The sequence below is a fragment of the Oryctolagus cuniculus genome, chromosome 18, assembly GCF_964237555.1.
Source record: "Oryctolagus cuniculus chromosome 18, mOryCun1.1, whole genome shotgun sequence".
NCBI classification, from domain to species: Eukaryota; Metazoa; Chordata; class Mammalia; order Lagomorpha; family Leporidae; genus Oryctolagus; species Oryctolagus cuniculus.
Window position 1 is genome coordinate 26,304,554 of NC_091449.1, and position 22,735 is coordinate 26,327,288.

Sequence of the window (22,735 nt, forward strand, 5' to 3'; positions counted from 1 at the left end):
CTATGCCACAATGCCAACCCCATCAGGGTACATTCTTAAAGACTGCCCTGGACAAAGGTAGAAGGGGAACAAGAGTGAAACCACCAAGACCAGCCAGGAATTACTGTTTCTCAGTGAGAAGTGGCAATGGAGGCCACAGGAGGTAGTCGATTAAAAGGACTTGAAACACTGTTACTTAGCTTTTGACATCATATTTTTCTAATACTCTTACCTTTTTTCATTTACTAGTATAATATTTTTAAAGTTTTAAACTTTAATACTGTAACACTGAGGGTGACAGTTCTTTGAGAAAGTGATTATAAGCATGGCTAAAACTTAACCAATCTAGTTTTTGAACCAATCACCTCCAGGACTCCACCTGAAATTACTTCACAGATGAAAACAAAATATGTGTAGAAGTGATACACTAAGGCATGACTTGTTCCATCAAGAGGAAAAAAAAAAAACACCAAATATTCATCAGTAGGATCCTAGCTGAATATCTAAATACTATGCAACCACAAATGTTCATCAATAGGATCTTAGCTAAATACTAGGCAACCACAAAATATGATGAGATCACTATAAACAATAATTCCCAAGTATATCACTTAATATGATAAAGCGGCAAAATATGTCACCTTTTGTATAAGAAGGAGCTGTAGGGAAGGAATAAAGAGAATCTACATTATTCATTAATTTTTAAAGAAACAGGATAAACAAGAAATGAATGAAAATGATTATATGAGGAGGTAGGAGCAGAAATGGGAATTAATTATCTCAGTATAATTTTTTATATAATGGGTGATTTCGAACCATTTCAATGGTTTTATGTATTCATAACCAAATTATATAAAACAGATTAATTAACAAAGGAGTTGGCATTGTGGCATAGCACCCCATTATCATAGTGCCCGTTCAAGTCCTGGCTGCTCTGCTCCGGATCCAGCTCCCTGCTAATGCACCTGGAAAAGCAGCAAATGATGGTCCAAGTGCTTGGGTCCCTACACCCACATGGGAGATCCAGGTGGCTTCAGTCTGGCCCCAACTCTGGCTGTTGCAGACATCTGGGGAGTTGGGAATAAATCAGCAGAATGAAAATCTTAAATTCTCTCTCTTTGAAATAAAATTTTTAAAAATATTTTTAAAATACCAAAATTCAATGTATATAGAAACTAAATATCAAATTCAAGATATAACTTTACAGAAAAAAATTAATTCAAGAAACTTTTAAGATCAGTACTCCAAATGCACACTCCAAGGGAGTGCTGTTCTTAACAACAGCAAAAGCAAAACTGCAAGGAAATCTTGAACTTTACTTCCTAGCTTTGCTTTTGTCAGAGATGTTAACACAGAAATCATGGGGCAGGCATTCGGCACGATGGTTAAGCACCACTTGGTATGCCGGCATCCCTATCCCAGCCCCAGGTTCAAGTTCCAGCTCCACAGCAGCAGGTGATGACCTCAAGTACTTGGATCCGTGCCACTTACATGGAAGATGTACACTGAGCTCCAGGCTCCTGCCTTGGCCTGCCCCTGGCTGCTGCAGGCCCTTGGGGAGTGAAGCAGCTAATGAAGAGATGTCTCTCAATCTCAATCTCGATCTCAATCTCTCTCTCTCTCTCTCTCTCTCTCTCCCTCTCCCTCTCCCTCCCTTTGCCTTTCAAATAAAATGAAAATAATTTGTTTTAAAAAATGGGAATTCTAAAAACTATTTTGTATATATTATAGATAAATACAGATGTACTTGAGAACCAAGATTCTCCCTATGGAAGCAGGGAGACTCAACTATAGATTGGAGTGCACTGAAGAACCCCCCTGTGGTAATGGATTTGAATTCAAAGTATCAGGTACAACATCAGGGTGCTCATGGAGTCCTGGTTGCTATGGTAAGAACATGGTTTATTCCTCAAAGATTCCTGTGTTGGAAGTTTACTCTCCAAACTGGTGGTGCTGACCAGGAGGAAGTTTTTGAGGTGGGCCTAGTGGAAGGCAATTAGGTCAGGAGGGCTCTACTCCCATGAATGAATTACTGTTGTCCCATCAGAACAGCTGTTATGAAGTGAGGCCACTCCAATGCCTTGACTTTCTTCACGCAGCCAGTTCCCTTCACACTTCATCATGCTATGACTTGTGAAATAACAAGGAAGCCCTTTCTAGCACCCCAGCCCTCTGCTGTTTGTACTCTCCAGCAACCAAAAGCACAAGCCAAATAAACCTCTTTACTTTATAAATGACTTTGATATAACAATACATTTTGTTATTTTATAAGTTACTTTGTTATAACGACGTATTTCATTGCCCTAGCAATTAACTCATGATCAGTTATTCCCAGACTTAACATAAAAATTAAATAATAAAATGGAAGAATTGTGGAATCAACCTTCAGTTATCTTACTGCATCAACTTTCAAATAAGTATTAAAAAAAAAAAAAATGGAGAGCCAGTGCTGTGATGCAGTGGGCTAGGTCTCCACTTGCAACACAGGCATCCCACATCAGAGTGCTGGTTCCAGTCTCTGCTGCTCCACTTCCATTCCAGCTCCCTGCTAATGCACCTGGGAAGGCAGAGGATGACAACTCGGGTAACTTGGGCTCCTGTCACTCACATGGGAGACCAGGATGGCGTTTCTGGCTCCTGGCTTCAGCCTGGCTCAGATCTGGCTGTTAGAACCATTTGGAGAATTAATCAGTAAATGGAAAAATCTCTTTTTCTCTGTCACTCTGCCTCTCAAATAAATAAATAAATCTTAAAAAAAAAAATACCAGAGGTACCATCTTTATTACCTGTTTTTTCAATAAACACAATTCAGAATTTTTATTTTTCTACCCATAATGGCAAAAAAGAAGAAAAGTGAAAGAGGAACATACTTCATGAGCAATGAAGAGAATACAAATAGAAAGATAGCAGTGGGCTTGACCAGTGTTATCTAACAGAATTTCTTAGGTAACAGAAATGTTTAATATCAGTGTTGTCCAATACAACAGTCAATAGCACTTGAAAGGTGGCCACTGTGACTGAGAAACTAATTTTTAAATTTCATTTAATTTTAATTAAGTTAAACTTTAAATTTAGTAGCCACATGTGATTAGTGACTACCACATTGGCTAGCACAGCAAGACACTAATGATGATGGTGAAAATGATAGCATAAAGAAAGTCTCAGATTATAAGCCTTCATATAACAATATCCTGATGAATGTTCTCAAATTCAACAATCAACATGAAAAAAATGAATTCAAATGGATCAATGACCTAAATGTAAGAGTTAAAATCATAAAATTCTTAGAAAAAAAAAAAGGTGTATATCTTCATGACCTTAGGGGTTTGCCAATGGATTCTTAGATATGACACCAAAAACACAAGCAACTTAAAGAAAAAATAAACTGGACACCAAAATTATACATTAAAATGTATACATACAAAATTATGCATTAAAGGACTTTATGAAGAAAGTGAAACAATCTATGCAATAGGAGAAAATGTCTGTAAATCATATAGCAGAGTTTAATATGTAAACACAAATAGAAAGAACTACAACTCAACAACAAAATGACAAACTAAATAATGAACACAGGACACAGAAACTTCTCCTCAGGTCCTGTGCTGTGGAGCAGCAGGTTAATCCTCCTCCTGAGGCGCCAGCATCCTGTATGGGCAACTGTTCTACTCGCAGCTGCTCCTCTTCCAGTCCAGCTCTCTGCTAAGGGAAAGTGGTGGAAAATGGCCCAAGTGCTTGGGCCCCTGCATTAGAGGGGAGACCGGGAAGCAGCTCCTGGCTCTTGGCTTTGGATCAGATTAGTTTCAGCCACTGCGGCCATCTGGAGAGTGAACCAGCGGATGGAAGATTTTTCTGTCTCTCCTTCTCACTGTCTGTAACTCTAACTCTCAAAAAAATAAAATGTTTAAAAAAAAAAAAAAAGAGTTGTGAATGAAAAGAGAGCAATGACTAAAAAAAAAAATTGTCCTAGAAGATACACAAGCAGCCAATAAGCACATGAAAAGATGCTCAACAGCCTGAGTCATTACAAAAATGGAAATCAAAACCACAATGGTACCTCTTCACATACTTCAAAACAGTTATAATCAAAAAGATGGAAAATTGGTGTTGACAAGGATGTGGTCAAGTTGGAGCCCTCATACATAACTGGTGGGAATACAAAATTGGGTAGCTACTGTGGAAAACAATTTGGTAATTCCTCAAAGTTAAAAAAGAGCTATGATATGACTCAGCAATCCCAATCCTGGTATTTATCCGAAATAACTGAAAACAGGGTCAGGTAGTTAGCCTAGTATTTAAGACACTTGCTTTCCAAATAGAAGTGCATGGGTTCAATTCCCAGCTCAGGCTTCTGATTTCAGCTTCCTGATAAAAGAGGGATGCAGTGCTAATGGCTCAGGTAATCAGGTTCCTGCCACCCAAGAAGAAAACCCAGAGAGTTCCTGGCTCTGGGCCATCCCTAGTCGCTGCTGTGGTAGGGTAACTCAGCAGATAAGAGCACTCTGTCTCTTTGTCTCTGCCTTTCAAATAAATAAAAATAATAATATTTAAAAGCAAATCCAAAATAAATATAGTAAACATCATACTTAATGAACTTTTCAAAGTTTACCCCTGATGCCCACTATCACCACTTCTATTCAGTCTATCACTAGAGAATTTAGCCAGTTATAAAAGGCAAGGAAGGAAGACAGGACATAAAGACTAGAATGAATAAAACAGGGAAACCTTGAGGAACCACAAATAAGCTTACACTCCCAGTTAGCAATGTAATTTATAAAGCCATAATGATTAAGACAGTGCAGATGTGCCACAAGAAAACAAGCCAATCAGAAAGTCGAGAAACAGATCCACACAGTCACCTGACTTCTGACAAAGATGAGAATGCAGTGGAGACATGACACTCTTTCCAATTAATAATGGTGAGCAACCAGACATCTACCTGGTAAAAAATGAAACCTGACATCAGCTCCCAAATGCACACAGTCAATTCCAGGTGCAGTGTAGCTCTCAACACAACAGGCAAAATAATAAAGCTTAAATACTAAGAAAATAATTGTTAAAATTAAAAATTTCTGTTCATCAAGACAATATAAAAAGTCACAGATTAAAGGAGAAATTTACAATACATAACTGAAAAAAACACTCATATCGGGCCTGCACTGTGGTGCAGTGGGTTAAATCACTGCCTGAAAAGAAACAGTCAGGAAAGTGAAGAGGCAATCGACACAACAGGAGTAAGTATTTGCAAACTATGCAACTGATAAACGATTAATAACCAGAATCTACAGAGATCAAGAAACTCCACAACAACAAAACAAACAACCCAATGGAGAGATGGGCCAAGGACCTCAATAGACATGTTTCAAAGGAGGAAATCCAAATGGCCAACAGATACATGAAAAAATGTTCAGGATCACTAGCCATCAGGGAAATGCAAATCAAAACCACAATGAGGTTTCACCTCACCCCAGTCAGAATGGCTCACATACAGAAATCTACCAACAACAGATGCTGGCTAGGATGTGGAGAAAAAGGCACACTAATCCACTGTTGGTGGGAACGTAAACTGGTAAAGCTGCTATGGAAAACAGTTTGGGGATACCTCAGAAATCTGAATACAGCCCTACCTTATGATCCAGGCATCCCACTCCTGGAAATTTACCCAAGGGAAATGGAATCAGCAAATAAAAGAACTATCTGCACCTCCATGGTTATTGCAGCTCAATTCACAATAGCTAAGAGCTGGAATCAACCTAAATCCCCGTCAACAGAAGACTGAATAAAGAAATTATGGGATATGTACTCTATGGAACACTATACAGTGGTTAAAAAAAGAAGTCCGGTCATTTCCAACTAAATGGAAGAATCTGGAAAACATCATGCTTAGTGAAATAAGCCAGTCCCAAAAGGACAAATATCATATGTTCTCCATGATCTGTGACAACTAACTGAGCACCTAAAAGGAAACCTGTAGAAGTGAAACTGACACTCTGAGAAGCAATGACTCGATCAGCCTTTTTCTTGACTGCCAAGGAACAGTTTATTATTTTATTACTATTTTCTTTTTCTACTTATACTACTTAATATCACTGGTTCAACTCTTTACTTAACACAGAATTATTCATAGGTGCTTAAATCCAACTGAAAGTTGATCCCACTAAAAAATAAGAGTGGGAATAAGGAAGAAATGTACAGTTCGGCACACATTCCCACAGCCTTACCACTAAGGGTAAAGCTAAAAACTTGCCGGCCAGCACCGCGGCTCACTAGGCTAATCCTCCACCTGTGGCACCGGCACCCTGGGTTCTAGTCCCGGTCGGGGCGCCGGATTCTGTCCCAGTTGCTTCTCTTCCAGTCCAGCTCTCTGCTGTGGCCCAGGAGCACAGTGCAGGATAGCCCAAGTCCTTGGACTCTGCACCCTCATGGGAGACCAGGAGAAGCACCTGGCTCCTGGCTTCGGATCAGCATGGTACGCCTGCCACAGCGTGCCAGCCAGAGTGGCCATTGCAGGGTGAACCAACGGAAAAGGAAGACCTTTCTGTCTCTCTCACTGTCCACTCTGCCTGTTTAAAAAAAAAAAAAAAAAAAAAAAAAAAGCCTTGCCATGGGACTCCAAATCCCATTAAGCTAGATGGTACTAATGCCATCTTACATGTTAAAGTGAGCAATCAAAGTGATCATCAAGATAGGATTAAGTGACTAAGGGATCACATAAATAAGATCAAATGTTTAATAACAATAGATAGAAATAAAAAGGAGAGAATGATCCAACATGGGAAGCAGGCCACATAGCAGACTCTCATAGAATGACAAACACTCTAAACAGCACTCTGGCCTCAGAATCAGCCCTTAAGGTATTTGGATCTGGCTAAAAGGCCCATGAAAACATGTCAGGCATGCAAAGCCAAGGCACTGTGGCAAAAAATGACCTTCATGAAGGATCTCTGTGAGATCCCAGTGGAAAGAAGGGGCCAAGAAAGAACGAGGTAGCTTTCTCTGAAGGGAGGAGAGAACTACCACTTTGCTTATGGCCTTGTCTAAATACTGACAGAGTCTATGGACTCTGACAGAGTCAGTCTGTGGACTCAAAAAGCTTCCATAGCCTTGGCAGCTCCTGACAAGAGCCTCAGGTGACCACTGACATCATAAATAAGAGCGTCAATTGTTAAATCAACAACAGGAGTCACTGTGCACTTGCTCCCCATGTAGGATCTCTGTCCTTAAAAAGCTGTACTATGAGAATTAACGGTAAAACTTGTCTTCAAACAGTACTTTATACTCTGTGTGTCTGTGTGGGTGCAAACTGTTGACATCTTTACTTAGTAGAGTTGGTTTTCTGTATACAAAGATAATTAAAAATGAATCTTAATGAAGAATCAGAAGGCAGAGGGAGCAGGAGGTTGGACGTGAGTGGGGGTGGGAGGGCAGGAATGCAGGGATGAGCGCTGTATTCCAAAAGCTGCACCTATGAAATTTGTATTTATTAAATAAAAGCTTTCCAAAAAAAAAAAAAAAAAAAAAAAGTCCTGGCTGTTCCACTTCTGATCCAGCTCCCAGTTGGTGCACCCGGGAAAGCAGCAGAATATGGCCCAACTGTTTGAGCCCCTGCACCCACATGGGGGAGCCGGATGAAGCTCCCGGTTCCTGGCTTCAGCCTGGCCCAGTCCCTGCAGATGCAGCAATTTAGGGAGTGAACCAACAGATAGAAGATCTCTTTCTCTTTGTTTCTCCCCCTCTCTTAAGTCGCCCTTTCAAAAAAAATAAATAAATCTTTTACATTACAGCTAACATTCCAACAGAATGCAGATAAAAGATAAGCAGTTATTTCATTAAAAAAAGAAATTAAAAGTCCAAATAGTCAATAAATGTTTAAAAACGTGATCAACTCCATTTGTCATCACAAAGCTGGCTAGCAAAAATGAAAAGGACAAATACCACCAAACAACAGTAAGGATGTGGTACAGCTGGAACTTTCACAAACTTCTGGCAGTAAAACAGAACTGAAGACACAAATAACCTAAAGAGAAAGTTCCAGACAAAACTAGAAAAAGCCAAATCATTCACCTAAAAAAATTAAGAGCATTAGTGAAGAGATAACACCAGATCTGCAAACATCAATCACAATGCCTCACACATAGAGAATTTATTCCATATAATCTAATTCCCATCCCTCCCTTTCTTATACATGCATGACAAATGAACATCTAAGTCAACATCAATCTCAGCCGGCACCACGGCTCACTAGGCTAGTCCTCCGCCTTGTGGCACCGGCACACCGGGTTCTAGTCCCAGTCGGGGAGCCGGATTCTGTCCCAGTTGCCCCTCTTCCAGGCCAGCTCTCTGCTGTGGCCAGGGAGTGCAGTGGAGGATGGGCCCTGCACCCCATGGGAGACCAGGAGAAGCACTTGGCTCCTGCCTTCGGATCAGCGCGGTGCACTGGCCGCAGCGCTCTGGCCGCGGCGGCCATTGGAGGGTGAACCAACGGCAAAGGAAGACCTTTCTCTCTGTCTCTCTCTCTCTCTGTCCACTCTGCCTGTCCAAAAAAAAAAAAAGATCAATCTCAAGATACACCTCAGTGGCATCCCACTTCACAAAAATAAACATAAAAATTCTTAGAGTGTTCTGGTACCACTCTCACCCTTACTAGGGAGTTCTTCCTCGAGATGTCCTCTGTATATTAACACAACTCGCTCACTACTTTCTGCTCAAAGAAAAAAAAAATTCCCTGTCTCTCCCTTACCTTGCTCTATTTTTCTCCCCATCCTTATCTATCACAAAACTAGGCACTTTTAATACTACATGTTCACTAAATCCTTTGACTTAGAAGACAAGACTGGAAAGAAGAGCAGTTGTTCTCTAGAGTACATGGCTTAAACTATCTGAAGTTTAATTTGTCATGAAACATCGTAACCTCATCACTGAGTAAAATTAGCTATGCTGCTTTATGAAAAGTCTTATTATTTACTCTTAGAGCACTTAATTCTCCAAGATTTCTTATTAGGAAAGCATAAGCTATTCCAAAATTCCAAGTGAGAATTACATGAGGCACTCGATAATAAACAAATTACCCTGAATTTTCCAGTTTTTTTCTGTGGTTTTTTTTTTTTTTTTTTTTTTTTTTTTTTTTGACAGGCAGAGTGGACAGTGAGAGAGAGAGACAGAGAGAAAGGTCTTCCTTTGCCATTGGTTCACCCTCCAATGGCCGCCGCGGTCGGCGCGCTGCGGCCGGCGCACCGCGCTGATCCGATGGCAGGAGCCAGGAGCCAGGTGCTTTTCCTGGTCTCCCATGGGGTGCAGGGTCCAGGCACCTGGGCCATCCTCCACTGCACTCCCTGGCCACAGCAGAGAGCTGGCCTGGAAGAGGGGCAACCGGGACAGAATCCGGCGCCCCAACCGGGACTAGAACCCGGTGTGCCGGCGCCGCAAGGCAGAGGATTAGCCTAGTGAGCCGCGGCGCCGGCCCAGTCTTACCACTACCCTGCAAATACACCTATGAAAACCATACCATACACCACTTTTTTTGACAATAAAATCTCAGTTCCGCTAATGAAAGAAAATAGCAGCTGGACATAAAATACAGATATTCCAGAAACATGACCTTAGCCAAGAACCCAAAATTTCAACACAATGCAATCCTCAGACAAAACCCAAATTTAGCAAGATCTCAGTACAAGGAAATCTCCCTGAACTGCTCAAGGCACTCCCCAACAGTCCTGGATCACAGATTTTATGGCATAGGTCGAAGTCTATTCAGGCACTTAAGTAGCTTACATTTTTCCATCAAATATTTTACTGCTAATGGTAAAAAGAAATTTAGTTACAAGAGTGGAAGGAAAAAAATGAACCGAGTTTTGCTCTCTTTTTGTAAGAGAATTAAGATTAAGCAAAAACTTTGAGAAAACAAATTATATCTGTCATCTCTGAAGTAACAAAGAAATAAAACGTGTTCAAACCAGCCAACAGCCATTTTTCAGGTTTAGAAAGTGTTTAGCAATTAAAAACACAACACCAGAGTTTTCATTAAAATTTAAATATCAAGTCTTTATTAAAAAATCTAAAACCTCTCATACAATTTCAAAGTTTTAAGTAAAATAAGAAACAAAATTGTGAGCTCTTAAAACAGTGGTGTTTTTTTCTTATACAAGGTATATGAATATTTATACACATATAACTGGAACCTATACTACACATATTCTCCCAGTTTTTAAATCCTGCAGAATAATATGTATCAGGATCTATTTAATCAATGTCCTACTTTTGGATTCTTAGCTCTTTCTTATTACAAAGGTGCAGGGAACTTTCCTTATATGTATTTTTGCTAGATCAAAAAAAGAACAAAGTTTTAACTAAAAAAATTTATTTCTGAAAATATATCAGCATTGATTCTACAAGTGAAAGTGAAAACAAATAATGTTAAAATATTTGATCCTGTAGTACAAATGTCATTTTTGGGGTTCTGACTCACTCACACCCCTTTGTCTTTGTCCTTTTTATTCAGTGTTCCAGAGGATACACAAAGAAAAAAAATCAGAGAGCAGGAAGAGGTAAAACTTACCATACTCTTCAGAGTTAAAATCAAAAACACGAAACACCCTCTCAACCAAGGCAGGTCCCACCTCAGGGAAAACTGAGAAAATAGGCATTCAAATAATCTCCTTCAGCATTTAATTCCCTCCTGGGAAAGGCCAAAGGCTGAAGTATATTTCACTCAACGTACATAAAGTAAGACTAAGTGCCACACTAACAGAGCTACTAGGACAGCTTTCTTTTTTACATTCAGAATGTCATTTCACTACTTTTACAACTGAGTTGGCTTGAAAATGTAAATAAAGTCCCCTTTAATTTTAATTTTTCTTTAATTATTTTAATTTCTACTAATTTTTTGAAAGGCAGACAGACACACAGAGAACTTCCATCAATTAGCCAGCCACTCCCCAAATACCCACAACAATCAAAGCTTGGCCAGGTAGAAGCAGGGGCACAGGAGCGCAACCCAGACCTCCCACATGGGTGGCAGGGGCCTGACCACTTGAGCCACCAACTGCTGCCTCCCAGGGTCCGCATGAGCAGGTTGCTGGAGTCAGGAGCCAGAACTGGGCCTGAAACCCAGTCACTTCTCTATGAGAGCATCGCAAGAAGCATCCTAACTGCTGAGATGAACACCCACCCCCTTCACAAAACGTTTAACTCACCATTTTCAGGTGAAGCTGTCCTGCACTGAACTATAATGAAAGCATAACTGCCTAAAAGAGTATTTTGCGCTCTGATGAGAATCCTGCCCACTGAAACAGATCCTTCTATTACAGAGTCAAATATACTTGTGGAAGGGCTTTATCATCAACTGGGAATCACTGTACAGACTCAGAAGTTATATGCACACGCTTATTCTATGTGTGAAGTTAATATCAACACGACGTAGACAGTCTGGTGACATAGCCAGTGTCCACTGAAAACAGCCACTTTGTTTTCCATAGGACTGTAACTGAAAAGGCACTTACTGCCTTCAAATACAACTGGACTTCGCTAGCAGAAAGCTGTTCAGAGCACCCCAAAAAGTATCCTTCATATTTCAGTCACACTAACATCAGAATAAAAACAACAACGATCCCTCTTTTCACCATCCCAAATGGGAAAAAAACATATCAGGTCAGCATTATACACATTTTGTACCGTGGAAGCCAAAATAATTCCACTACAGACTAAAGGCAATGAAAACACCACCTTCAGAGGGTTTGCTTCACATTTTCTAAGAGAACAAAAATTGTGAATGGCTTTGCCAAAAAAGGAACAGTTTTATAACTGGACATTTTTTCTTTCTTCCTTCCTATTTTTCTCTTTAAAAAAAAAAAAAAGACATATTCATGCCTAATGATTTAAACTCGTGAAACCAGCTGAATTTTTCAACCCCCATCTTGGAGAAAGAGCCGCCAAGTTTAAAATCCGACAGTTGTCTATGGTACTAGACCAAAACAGGCTCAGGAAAGGAAATCCAATGGAGGGAATCATCTAAACCAATCAGAACTAAGAAGAAAAGGTGCCCATGGTTCATCCAACAGGTGGCTTCCAAGCAAGCCAGGGTTGGTCAGGTTCCATGAAAACCCTCACGTAGCTTAATTGAGTATCTTTCGAATACAAATGTAAGTGGTCATTTTTGTACAGAAACGTCCAATAGAAAAAGTTATGGGTTCTCAAACTGTTTACACTTGGAAGTAACCTCCTAATCTTTTAAAACCATAATGCTCTCTTCCAGTAGGACATGGGACATTTTAAGTCAATTAAATGCTGCTTTTCAAAGAATTTCAAGACAGGAGACAGCATCAATCTGAAATATCACAGAAGCCACAGGAAAATCTCAGGTTTAACAACAGAGCTGTATTTGCAGGACTGTTTATACAATCTCATTAGGAGATGCCAAACTTTTTCTCCTTACTTGTAGCTTAAAATCAGTTCGTTACACCATTCAAATTAAAATTAACAAAATGGCATTTCCATTTCACAAGTACTAAGCCACCAAAGCCGAGACTGCTACAGGATGCATCTCCCAACGAACCTAGTGAAACTATGTGCAACATAAAGTATACACTTTAGCAACATTTGGACAAGCAGCTGAAAAGGAGGCAAGGCGAACACTTCCATTTTGAGCATGCTCACCCCCCCACCCCAAATTCCCACGCACGCCTGTCTATCAAGTTTAAATGCTCACCCCCTGTACCAGACAGTCACGCCCCTCTCTCCCACCCCTCCCCAGCGCTCCAAGGTCAAAGGGCTCCGGACAGGACGACAGCAGCACGTGACAAAAGTTTCTCCCAACACTTTCCCTCTCGAGACCGGAGGCAGCCAGCGCTCCCACCCGGGGCGGGCGCGGGGCTGCGGCCCACGGAGGGGCCGGAAAGGGGCAGACCGGGGGCGAGCGGAGACCCCCGGCCCGGGGCCCAGGAGCCGAGGACGCGCGGGGAGCCGGCACCTCCCGAGCCCGCGGCCCCGGCCCGGCCTGTTACCTTTTCCTGCTCCTCGCGGAGCCGCGCCACCTCCGGGGCGCGCAGCGGGGCCGCGGCCGAGGCCAAGGCCGCGGCGTGGGGCTCGGGGTCTGGCGCGGCCTCCATGGCGGGGGCACTGGAGGCCTCAACGGGGCGAACGAGTCCTAAACAAGTGTTTATGGAGGCGGCGCGGCCGGCGGCTGCCCAGCGCCCGCGTGCTCGCCCTCATGCACTGCGCGCCCGGCGCTGAGGAGGCCGCGTCTGCCTTGGCCGCTGCCTCGGGGGCCGCTGTTCGCGTCCGGGCTGCCCGCGGCCGCATCTCACACGCGCATGCCGCCCGCCACCGCCGCCGCCGCCGCGGGCTCCTAGCAGCGGGCCGACCGCCGAGATGCAGGAGGCGCCTCTGCCGTGGCCGGGCCCCGCCAGGCGTCCCGTGGCGGCCGCGCCTCCTCCGCGCCTCCTCCGCAGGCCCCGCCCCGCGCGGCACGCCGGGAAGCGCGCGCAGGCCCCGCCCCTAGCGGAGTGCACGCGGCGGGCGCGCGCGCGGCTGGCCTGGACCGGGGCCGGGCGTCTGCAGCCCGGCTGGAGCTCAGGTTCCGGCGGCCTGGAGCCCAGCCCCGAGTGTGCCTGCGCCTGTAGCCTGTGTGCCCCACCCCCCTCCAGTCGTTCAGCCCTGTCTCTGGCTGTAGGAGCTGAATTCATGCACTAAAGCTGTTTCCTAAGCACGTTTAAGTTGGGCAAATTCCACTCTTTCCTGAGCCTTTTGAATGAGTTAAAATAGACGTTTTCGTGTGTATTAATTACTGTACATATTATGATCGTGACACATCTAATAATCCACCCTAATACTAATATGTTACCATGGATGACTAAGAGAGTTTTCCCGGGTAGTTTTACCCACAAAATTCCTCTTATTGTAGAACTCCTGTGCCCTGTTTCTCCTCCACCCTTAGTACACACAAGGCGCCAGATGAATCTTACTGAATGGAACTGGGCTTGTCCTAACCTGGTCTTCTCCACCCCCGCCCCGCAGAGGGGAGCGCTGTTCATCCAGGGTTCTGCAGATGCCGTGGGCTGGGGGTGCCTGCAGTTAGCACCCCGGCGCACCTGCTTGCTCTACATCTCTTCCCTCACCTCGCCCACCCCCGCCAGCTCCCGTCCAGATCCACCTTTGTTTTTCTTCAAAGAGCAAAAGCAAGGATACCCTGGGGAATGACCAGTGTTGTCTTTTCCTCACTGTGTATCCAACCACCACCACCTCTGAAACACGAACTCACCACCCTGCCCCCTCCCCCGGCACCGCTTCATTCATCCGTCCTCAGCTGCTTGTGGGTTCACTTCTTCCACTCTTGGCCACCGTCCTCCCCATCCCCCCAACCCCTGTTCAGGGGGTCAACCCTGGACCACATAGCCCGGTCTAAGAGCCGCGCATTGTCTTTGTTCCTGGTTGGTTCAGGAACAGACATGGGAAACCCCACGTGTCGAGTTTTCCTGGAGGTGTGAGAAGGCTTTTGCTCCTTCTCTGCAAGCACTGCCATAAGGAAACGAAGGATCTCCTTGCCGCGCAGGGAGCTCTGTGTGCTTAAGGTGGTCCCGAGCACCGTGTAGACACCTCCTAGGTTCAGCAGGAAGTTCAGTCTCGCCCAGCAGAGCTGAGACACAGAGCCTGGATCCTTGACTGCGCTGGGGAACGTGATTCTGCTTGAAACAACCCGAGTCTGCCTTACCTCTGGACTTCCGGTTCACTAGGCCAGGACATTTTCTGACTGAGCAAAGCAGTTTGCATCACATTTTCTGTTACCACCACCGGAAGGAATCTGAGATTCACACATCCCAATCCCATCCTCCATTCAGGAGCCTGAATGAGCTTTTCAAAAGGCAATCCGACCCTAACATGTGCTTTCTAGAGCTCCCTACTACAACTAGAATGGAATCCAACTATACAAGAATTCTGCCTTATCACACCCACCTTCCCCATTACCTAGGAAGCCCCTCACACCAGCCACAAAGAATTCTCTGTTCTCCACTCAGACCAGCTTCCGCCTCAGGATCTTTGCACTTGCTGGTCCCTCTACCTGAAATACTTCTCCCAGACCTTTGCTTGGTTGACACTATGCAACACTGCAGGTCTTGTTTCAAATAAAGAAGTCTCTCTGTTTTCCTTTCCAAAGAAGCTCCTCCCATCTCCCGCAAGCACCTACCATCACCTTGCTTTTTGAAGTTTTGTTTTTTTGTTTTTTTTTTTTGACAAGCAGAGTGGACAGTGAGAGATAGAGACAGAGAGAAAGGTCTTCCTTTGCCGTTGGTTCACCCTCCAATGGCCGCCGCAGCCGGCGCACTGCGGCCAGCGCACCGCGCTGATCCGATGGCAGGAGCCAGGAGCCAGGTGCTTTTCCTGGTCTCCCATGGGGTGCAGGGCCCAAGCACTTGGGCCATCCTCCACTGCACTCCCTGGCCACAGCAGAGGGCTGGCCTGGAAGAGGGGCAACTGGGACAGAATCCGGCGCCCCAAGCGGGACTAGAACCCGGTGTGCCGGTGCCACAAGGTGGAGGATTAGCCTAGTGAGCCGCGGCGCCGGCCTGAAGTTTTCTTTGTAGCTTATCAATCTTTGGAATGGTCGGTTTCATCTGTGGCCATGCTGGTCATCACTTCTCTAAAGTGTCAGCTCCCTGAGTGCAAGAATTTGGACTTTCAGTGAGGATTTGCAGCTTCCTTCTGCTAGACCTGAGACCCTGGCCCTGCGGTGCTGCCCTGGCCCTTTCTGTGTCTGCTCTGTGACCTCCCCAACTAAGTGCAAAAGACAGACAAGGGAGATGACTTTAAGTGACGGGAAGCTAACCAGCCTGTTTCCTGTCAACTGCTCCCTGTCCAATAGGAGAACGTCAGATAATCAGAATGGCAGCAAAGGAGTTGGGCTTTAACTGCAGGCAGAACCAGTTTTAGCTCCATCTCTGCCACTGCCTGCTGAGAAGCCTTAAGTGAGAAACTTCACCTCTCTCTGAACTCTCATGCACCTGTCCACCGAAAGTTAGAAAAGTAACTGCCTGGGGCTTTTCCTGAAGAAGAAAGGCTATCACAAATGGAAAAGCCAACAGGTAATGGCTCCAGCCCCCTGAAAATCCATCACATTATATCCACTTGTCCGGGGAACATCATCCATCTAGCAAAGTAAAATTTTCGGTATTTGTTGATCTCCCTACTGGGACAATTTGGTTTATAACTCCACTTTTTCTGCCTTGATTTAAAAGGCAAATGCATAAACCAAAATGATAAAGCTGTTAATGGGTACACAATGTATTATGTAAACTAGGGGTTGCTGTGGCTTGGAGAAGTTCAAATGTGCCCCCCAAGGTTCAGTTATTAGCTGGTCCTCAGCGTGGTGATGATAGTGTGGAACCTTTAAGAGGCGGGGCCTCATGGGAGGTCCTCAGGTCAAAGGGCAGTGTGTTCCCAGAATGGATGTGGGACCCAGTCTCTCCCTCTGGCTTCCTGTCTGGCAATGTGATCACTTGCTGCCCTGCACATCCTCCACTGCCATCTGCCACGTGGAGGTGCAGCCAAGCAAGTAGGGGCCTTGCCAGAGACAGAGCCATGCTGTTTGGACTTTCAGCCTCCAAAATTATGAGCTAAAGCAAACCCTTTGGCTTTATAAAGTTAGCCTGCCTTCAGGTATTTTGTTGTAGTAATACAAAATCAACACAGTTGTAAATTTAAAATAGTGATCGTAATCCTAACACCTTAATCTTGGATTTCAGGCCTCCAACATTATGAGAATATAAATTTCTGTTGTGGAAGTCACTCAGTCTGCACAAAATTGTTGAGCTGTCCCTAGCAAACTGACACATCAATAACCCAACCAGGAAAAGTACAAACTAGACCAAAGCTAGGAGAAGGAAGGAGTAACAATGATTAGAGTGAAGAATAGAGAACAGGAAAACAAGAGGTTATCAATGAGAGCAAAAGATGATCTGTTGAGAAGATCATCAGAAAAACGAGAAAAGACTCAAATTGCTAGAATCAGAAATGAAAGTGGGACAGTGCTAGTTGTTTTACAGAAATATATGGGTTTATAGAAGAGTAATATGAACAGTGGTATTCCCCCAATGGATGAAATGGAAAAATTCCTACAACACAAGCTGCCAAGCTCACCCGAGAAGAAATAGAAAGTCTGAGTAGACCTATAACAAGTCTTAATAGACCTATAACAAGTGGTAGACCTATATTAGCTCAGGAATCAAAGAACTCCCAACAAAGAAAAGCCCAGGAACAGATGGCTTCACAGGTGAATTTTACCAAACCTTTCAAGAATTTACAATAATCCTTCTTAAGGTCTTCAAGAAAACCAAAAAGGGAACACATTCTCTGAGGCCAGTAAGACAAAGACATGGAGAGAAAACGACAGACCACTGTTCCCTATGAATATAGATGCAAAAATCTTTGACAAAATACTAACAAACTGAATTCAACAGCATATTTTTTTATTTGACAGATGGAGTTAGACAGTGAGAGAGAAACATAGAGAAAGATCTTCTTTCCATTGGTTCACCCCCGAAATGGCCGCTGAAGCCACAGCTATGCCGATCCAAAGCCAGGAGCCAGATGCTTCTTCCTGGTCTCCCATGCGGGTGCAGGGCCCAAGCACTTGGGCCATCCTCCACTGCCTTCCCAGGCCACAGCAGAAAGCTGGACTGGAAGAGGAGCAACCGGAACTGGAACTAGAACCAGCACCCACATGGGATGCCGGTACCGCAGGTGGAGGGTTAACCAAGTGAGCCATGACACCGGCCCCCTCAGCAGCATATTTAAAGGGTTATACATCATGAGCAAGTGGGATTTGTCCCAGGGACACAGGGTGGTTCACCTAAGGAAAATCCATCAATGTATTGTAGCATTAATAGAATGAAGAGGAGGGGTTGGTGTTGTGGCGCAGCAGGTTAAGCCACTAGTTGTGATGCCAGCATCTCATATAGGAGCTCTGGTTGGAGTCCTAGCTGCTCTGCTTCCAAGCCAGCTTCCTGCTAGTGTGCCTAGGAGGACTGCAGAGGTTGCCCTTGGGTCCCTGCCACCCACATGGACAACCAGAATGGAGTTCCTGGCTCTGGTTTCAGCCTGGCCCAGGCCTGCCTGTTGCAAGCCATTTGGGGAGTAAATTAGAGAAGGTAAGATTGATTTTTCACTTGCTCTGCCTTTCAAATAAATCATTAAAAGAGCAGAATGGGAGCCAGTGTCATGGCGTAGGAGATTAAGTCACAGCCTGCAGTGTCAGCATCCTATAGGGGCACCAGTTTGAGTCCCCACTGCTCCACATCAGATCCAGTTCCCTGCTAATGCCTGGGAAAGCATTAGAATATGGCCCAAGTGTTTGGGCCCCTGCACCCATGTAGGGGACCTGGGTGAAGCTCCTGGCTTTGGCCTGACCCAGCCCCAGTCACTGTGGTCATTTGGGGAATGCACAGTGAGTTGAAGATTTCTCTCTCTCTCTCTCTCTCTCTCTCTCTCTCTGTAACTCTGCCTATCAAATAAATAAATAAATCTTAAAAATAAACAGTAGAGGGGCGGTGCCAGCATCCCATATGAGCACTGGGTTCTGGTCCCGGTTGCTCCTCTTCCAGGCCAGCTCTCTGCTGTAGCCCGGGAGTGCAGTGGAGGATGGCCCAAGTGCTTGGGCACCTGCACCCGCATGGGAGACCAGGAAGAAGCACCTGGCTCCTCGCTTCGGATCGGCACAGTGCCAGCTGTAGTGGCCATTAGGGGAGTGAACCAATGGAAGGAAGACCTTTCTCTCTGTCTCTCTCTCACTGTCTGTAACTCTACCTGTCAAATAAATAAATTAAAAAATCTTTAAAATAATAAATAATCAGGAGAATGAAGGGGAAAATATAATAATCTCAAATAATACATGAACAGTGTTTAACAAAATCCAAACCATGATAAAACACTCAATAAACTAGCGCTAGAAGGGAATCCCCTCAGTTTAATAAGGGCCATATAAGAAAAACCCATTGCTAACATATTCAGTTAGGGGTGAAAGAGCAAGATTTTTTTTTCCTCTAAGATTAGGAACCAGACAAAAATACCCACTTTCACTACTTATTTTCAGCCTAGGACAGAATGTTCCAGAGAGAGCAATTAGGCAAGGTAAAGAAATAAGAAGCAAATTGGAAAAGAAATAAATTGTCTTCATTGTTAATGATATGACCTTGTATATAGAAAACCCTAAATGATACACACGCACACACATACATCCAATCATGTAGGCCTTGCAGGATAAAACAGCACACAAGAATCAGTTGTTTTTCTATATACTAGTAATGAAAAATCTGAAAAGGAAATTAGTAAAATAATTTTATTTTTCCTAGCATCAAAAACAATAAAATATTTATTAAAAAATTTAACCATGGGGCCGGCACTGTGGCATAGAAATTAAAGCTGCAGCCTGAAGTGCCAGCATTTCATATGGGTGCCAGTTCGAGTCCTAGCCACTCCACTTCCAATCCAGCTCTCTGTTATGGCCTGGAAAAGCAGTAGAAGATGGCTCAAGTCCTTGGAACCCTGCACCCACATGGGAGACCCAGAAGAAATTCCTAGATCCTGGCTTTGGATCAGCCCAGCTCCGGCCGTTGCAGCCAACTGGGGAGTGAACCAGCAGATGGAAGACCTCTCTCTCTCTCTCTCTGCCTCTCTTGCTCTCTCTGTGTAACTCTGACTTTCAAATAAATAAATAAATCTTCAAATAATTTAATCATGAAGGTACAAGACCAGTGCACTTGAAACTACAAAACATTGCTGAAAGAAATAAAGCTGAATTAAGTGGAATGATATGTTCATGGGTTGGAAGACTTAATACTGACCAGGTAATAATTGTTACAGACTGAATGTGTTCCCCCAAAATTCATAAGTTGAAGCTGTAACCTCCAATGGGATTATATTTTTGAGATAGGGTCTTTGCAGAATTATTTCATTTTATTTTTTAAAAAGATGTATTTATTTAAAAGGCATAGTTACAGAGAGAGGGAGAGACACAGAGATAGAGAGAAAGAGAGAGAGAGAGATCTACCATCTGCTGATTCATTCCTCAAATGTTTACAATGGCCAAAGCTGGGCAAGGCCAAAGCCAGGAGCCTGGAACACCACCCAGGTCTCCCACATGGGTGCAGGGACCCAAGTACTTGAGACATCCTCTGCTGCTTTCCTAGGCACACCAGCAGGGAGCTGGATCCAAAGCGGAGCAGCCAGGACTTAAACCATTGTCCATATAGGATGCCGACACCACAGGCAGCTGTTTAACCTGCTGTACCACAACACCAAGCCCCAGAAATAATTTTAAATGAGGTCATAAGGGAAGGGATTAATATCCTTATAAGAAGGGATTCCAGTTCTCTCTCCTGTTTCTCTGTGTTTCTCCATGCATGCAAGGAGCAGCTACATGAGGACATAATGAGACATCTACCAGTCATGAAGGGAAACCTCCCCAGGAATGGAATTTTCCCAGCACCTGCGTTAAAGACCTCTAGCTTCTAAAACTCATGGAAAATAAATTCCTGTTATTTAATCCACCCAGTCTGCAGTTACACAAGCCAGACTAATGTAACTATGCTCCTGAAGCAATCTACAGATTCAATCTGATCTCTATCAAATGCCAATGGCATGTTTTGCAGAAATGGAAAACTCCATGCTAAAAAGACCTGGAATTTCAAAAGACTCCAAACAACCAAAACAATCTTGAAAAAGAACAAGTTGGAGGTATAACACTTCTGTATTTCATAAGTTACTACAGTAAGCAAATGCTGAGATGTTGGCATAAGGCTGGTCGTATGGACCAATGATCAAGAATCCAGAGCCCAGAAATAAACCTTCCCATACATGGGCAGCTGATTTTTGACCAGCATCTCAATACCATTCAGCAAGAGATGTCAGTCTCTTCAACAAATGGGACTAAGGAAACTGGATATATACTTGCAAACAAAAGAAATTGGATGTCTACCTTAAACCAAATTTAAACTTAACTCAAAATGTATTAAAGACCTAAATGTAACACCTAACACTATATTCTAAGAAAAATAAAATCATAGGGGCAAAACTTCATAATCTTGAATTCAGCAGTGTTCTCTGAAATATGACATCAGAAGCATGGGAAGTTAAAGAAAAGAAAACACTGCTGGTATTGTGGCATAGTGCATTAAGCTGCCATCTGCAATGCCAGCTTCCCATATGGGCACCAGTTCAAGTCCCAACTGCTCCACTTCCATGCCAGCTCCCTGCTAATCTGCCTGAGAAAGCAATGGAAGATGGCTCAAGTACTTGGGCCCCTGGACCCCTGTGGGAGACCCAGATGAAGTTCCTGGCTCCTGGTTTCGGACTGGCCCAGCCCTGCCATTATGGCCATTTGGAGAGTAAACCAGCAGGTGGAAGATCGAAATTGCTCACTCGCTCTCTCTTTTTCTCTCTCTCCTTCTCTCTCTCTCTTTTCGCTGTAACTCTGACTTTCAAATAAATAAATAAATATTTAAAAAAAAAAAAAACAGTGAATTGGAATTCACCTAATTAAAAGCTTCAGGGATATCATCTTGGCCACCACAGTGGGGTAAGCCACCACCTGTGATGCTGGCATCCCATATCAAAACACCAGTCCTGGCTGCTACTTCCCATCCAGCTTCCAGCGGAAGAAGGCACAAGAACTTGGGCCCCTGCTACCCACATGGGAGACCTGGATGAAGTACTGGGCTCCTGGTTTGGGCCTGGCCCAGCTCCAGCTATTGCAGCCATTGGGTAGTGAACTAGTGAATAGAAGATATTCCTCTGTGTGTGTGTGTGTCTCTCTCTCTGTCTCTCTCTCTCTCTATCTCTCCCTTTAAAATAAATATTTAAAAAAATTAAAAACTTTTATGTATCAAAGGACACTACCAAGAAAGATCACATAGACAACACACAGTAGGAAAGGAAATATTTACATATCACATATTTAGTAAGAGTTTACTATCAAGAATGTAATGTACACTGCATTGTTTGTTTATTGATTGGTGAATTAATATAAAACCCAAAAATGGGTAAGGAATTTGAATGGGCATTTCTCCAAAGAAGATAAACAAATGGTTACAGACACACGGAAAGAGCTCACCATTCCTAGTCACTATGGAAGTGAAAAGCCGTGATGAGGTACCACTTCACCGTCTCTGGGACGGCTGCCACTAAAAATAAACACTTTAATTAAAGGAAAGTTGACTGTTGGCAAGGATATAAAGAAATTGAAACTCTCTTCCATTGCTGGTGGGAATGTAAAATGGTATAGTTGCTGTCAAAAGAAATTTGGCAGTTGCTCCAAAAGTTAAACATTAGGGAGCCAGTGCTGTGATGTAGAAGGTTAAGCCTCAGCCTGTAGGGCTGGCATCCTAAATGGGTGCTGGTTCAAGTCCCTTTTGCTCCACTTCCGATCCAGCTCCCTGATAATGCTCCTGGGAAGGTGCGGAAGACGGTCCAAGTACTTAGGCCCCTGCACCTACGTGGGAGACCCAGAAGAAGCTCCTGACTCCTAGCTTTGGCCTGGCCCAGTCCTGGCCATTGTAGCCATTTGGGGAATGAACCAGCAGATGGAAGATCAATCAATCTCTCTCTCTTTCTCTCTCTCTCTCCCTCACTCCCTCCCCTTCTCTCTTTGTATTTCTGCCTTTCAACTAAATAAATCTTTTTTTAAATAAACATTAAGCTATTATATAACCTAGCAATTCCTCTCCTAGTTCTATAACTCAAATAATCCAGAGATTCAGATACTTGTACACCC

At 43.8% G+C, this 22,735-nt stretch overlaps 1 protein-coding gene across 8 annotated transcripts in view; it reads right to left on the reverse strand.

Moving 5' to 3' along the window:
* URI1 (URI1 prefoldin like chaperone) overlaps positions 1 to 22,735 on the reverse strand; it is a 106,579-nt gene that overhangs the window by 79,757 nt on the left and 4,087 nt on the right. For 2 of the 8 annotated variants that reach the window (XM_017350644.3, XM_002721147.5), the window contains exon 1: positions 12,978 to 13,423. The exons of 5 other annotated variants lie outside the window; for them this stretch is intronic. Coding sequence is in view for 2 of the 3 variants with exons in the window: in XM_002721147.5 (XP_002721193.1) it covers positions 12,978 to 13,082 (105 nt within the window). In the remaining variant the exon portion in view is untranslated. Of the gene's footprint in view, positions 1 to 12,977; positions 13,424 to 22,075; positions 22,094 to 22,735 lie in introns of those variants that run through there. One more of the 8 variants, XM_051833397.2, reaches the window with a different exon arrangement.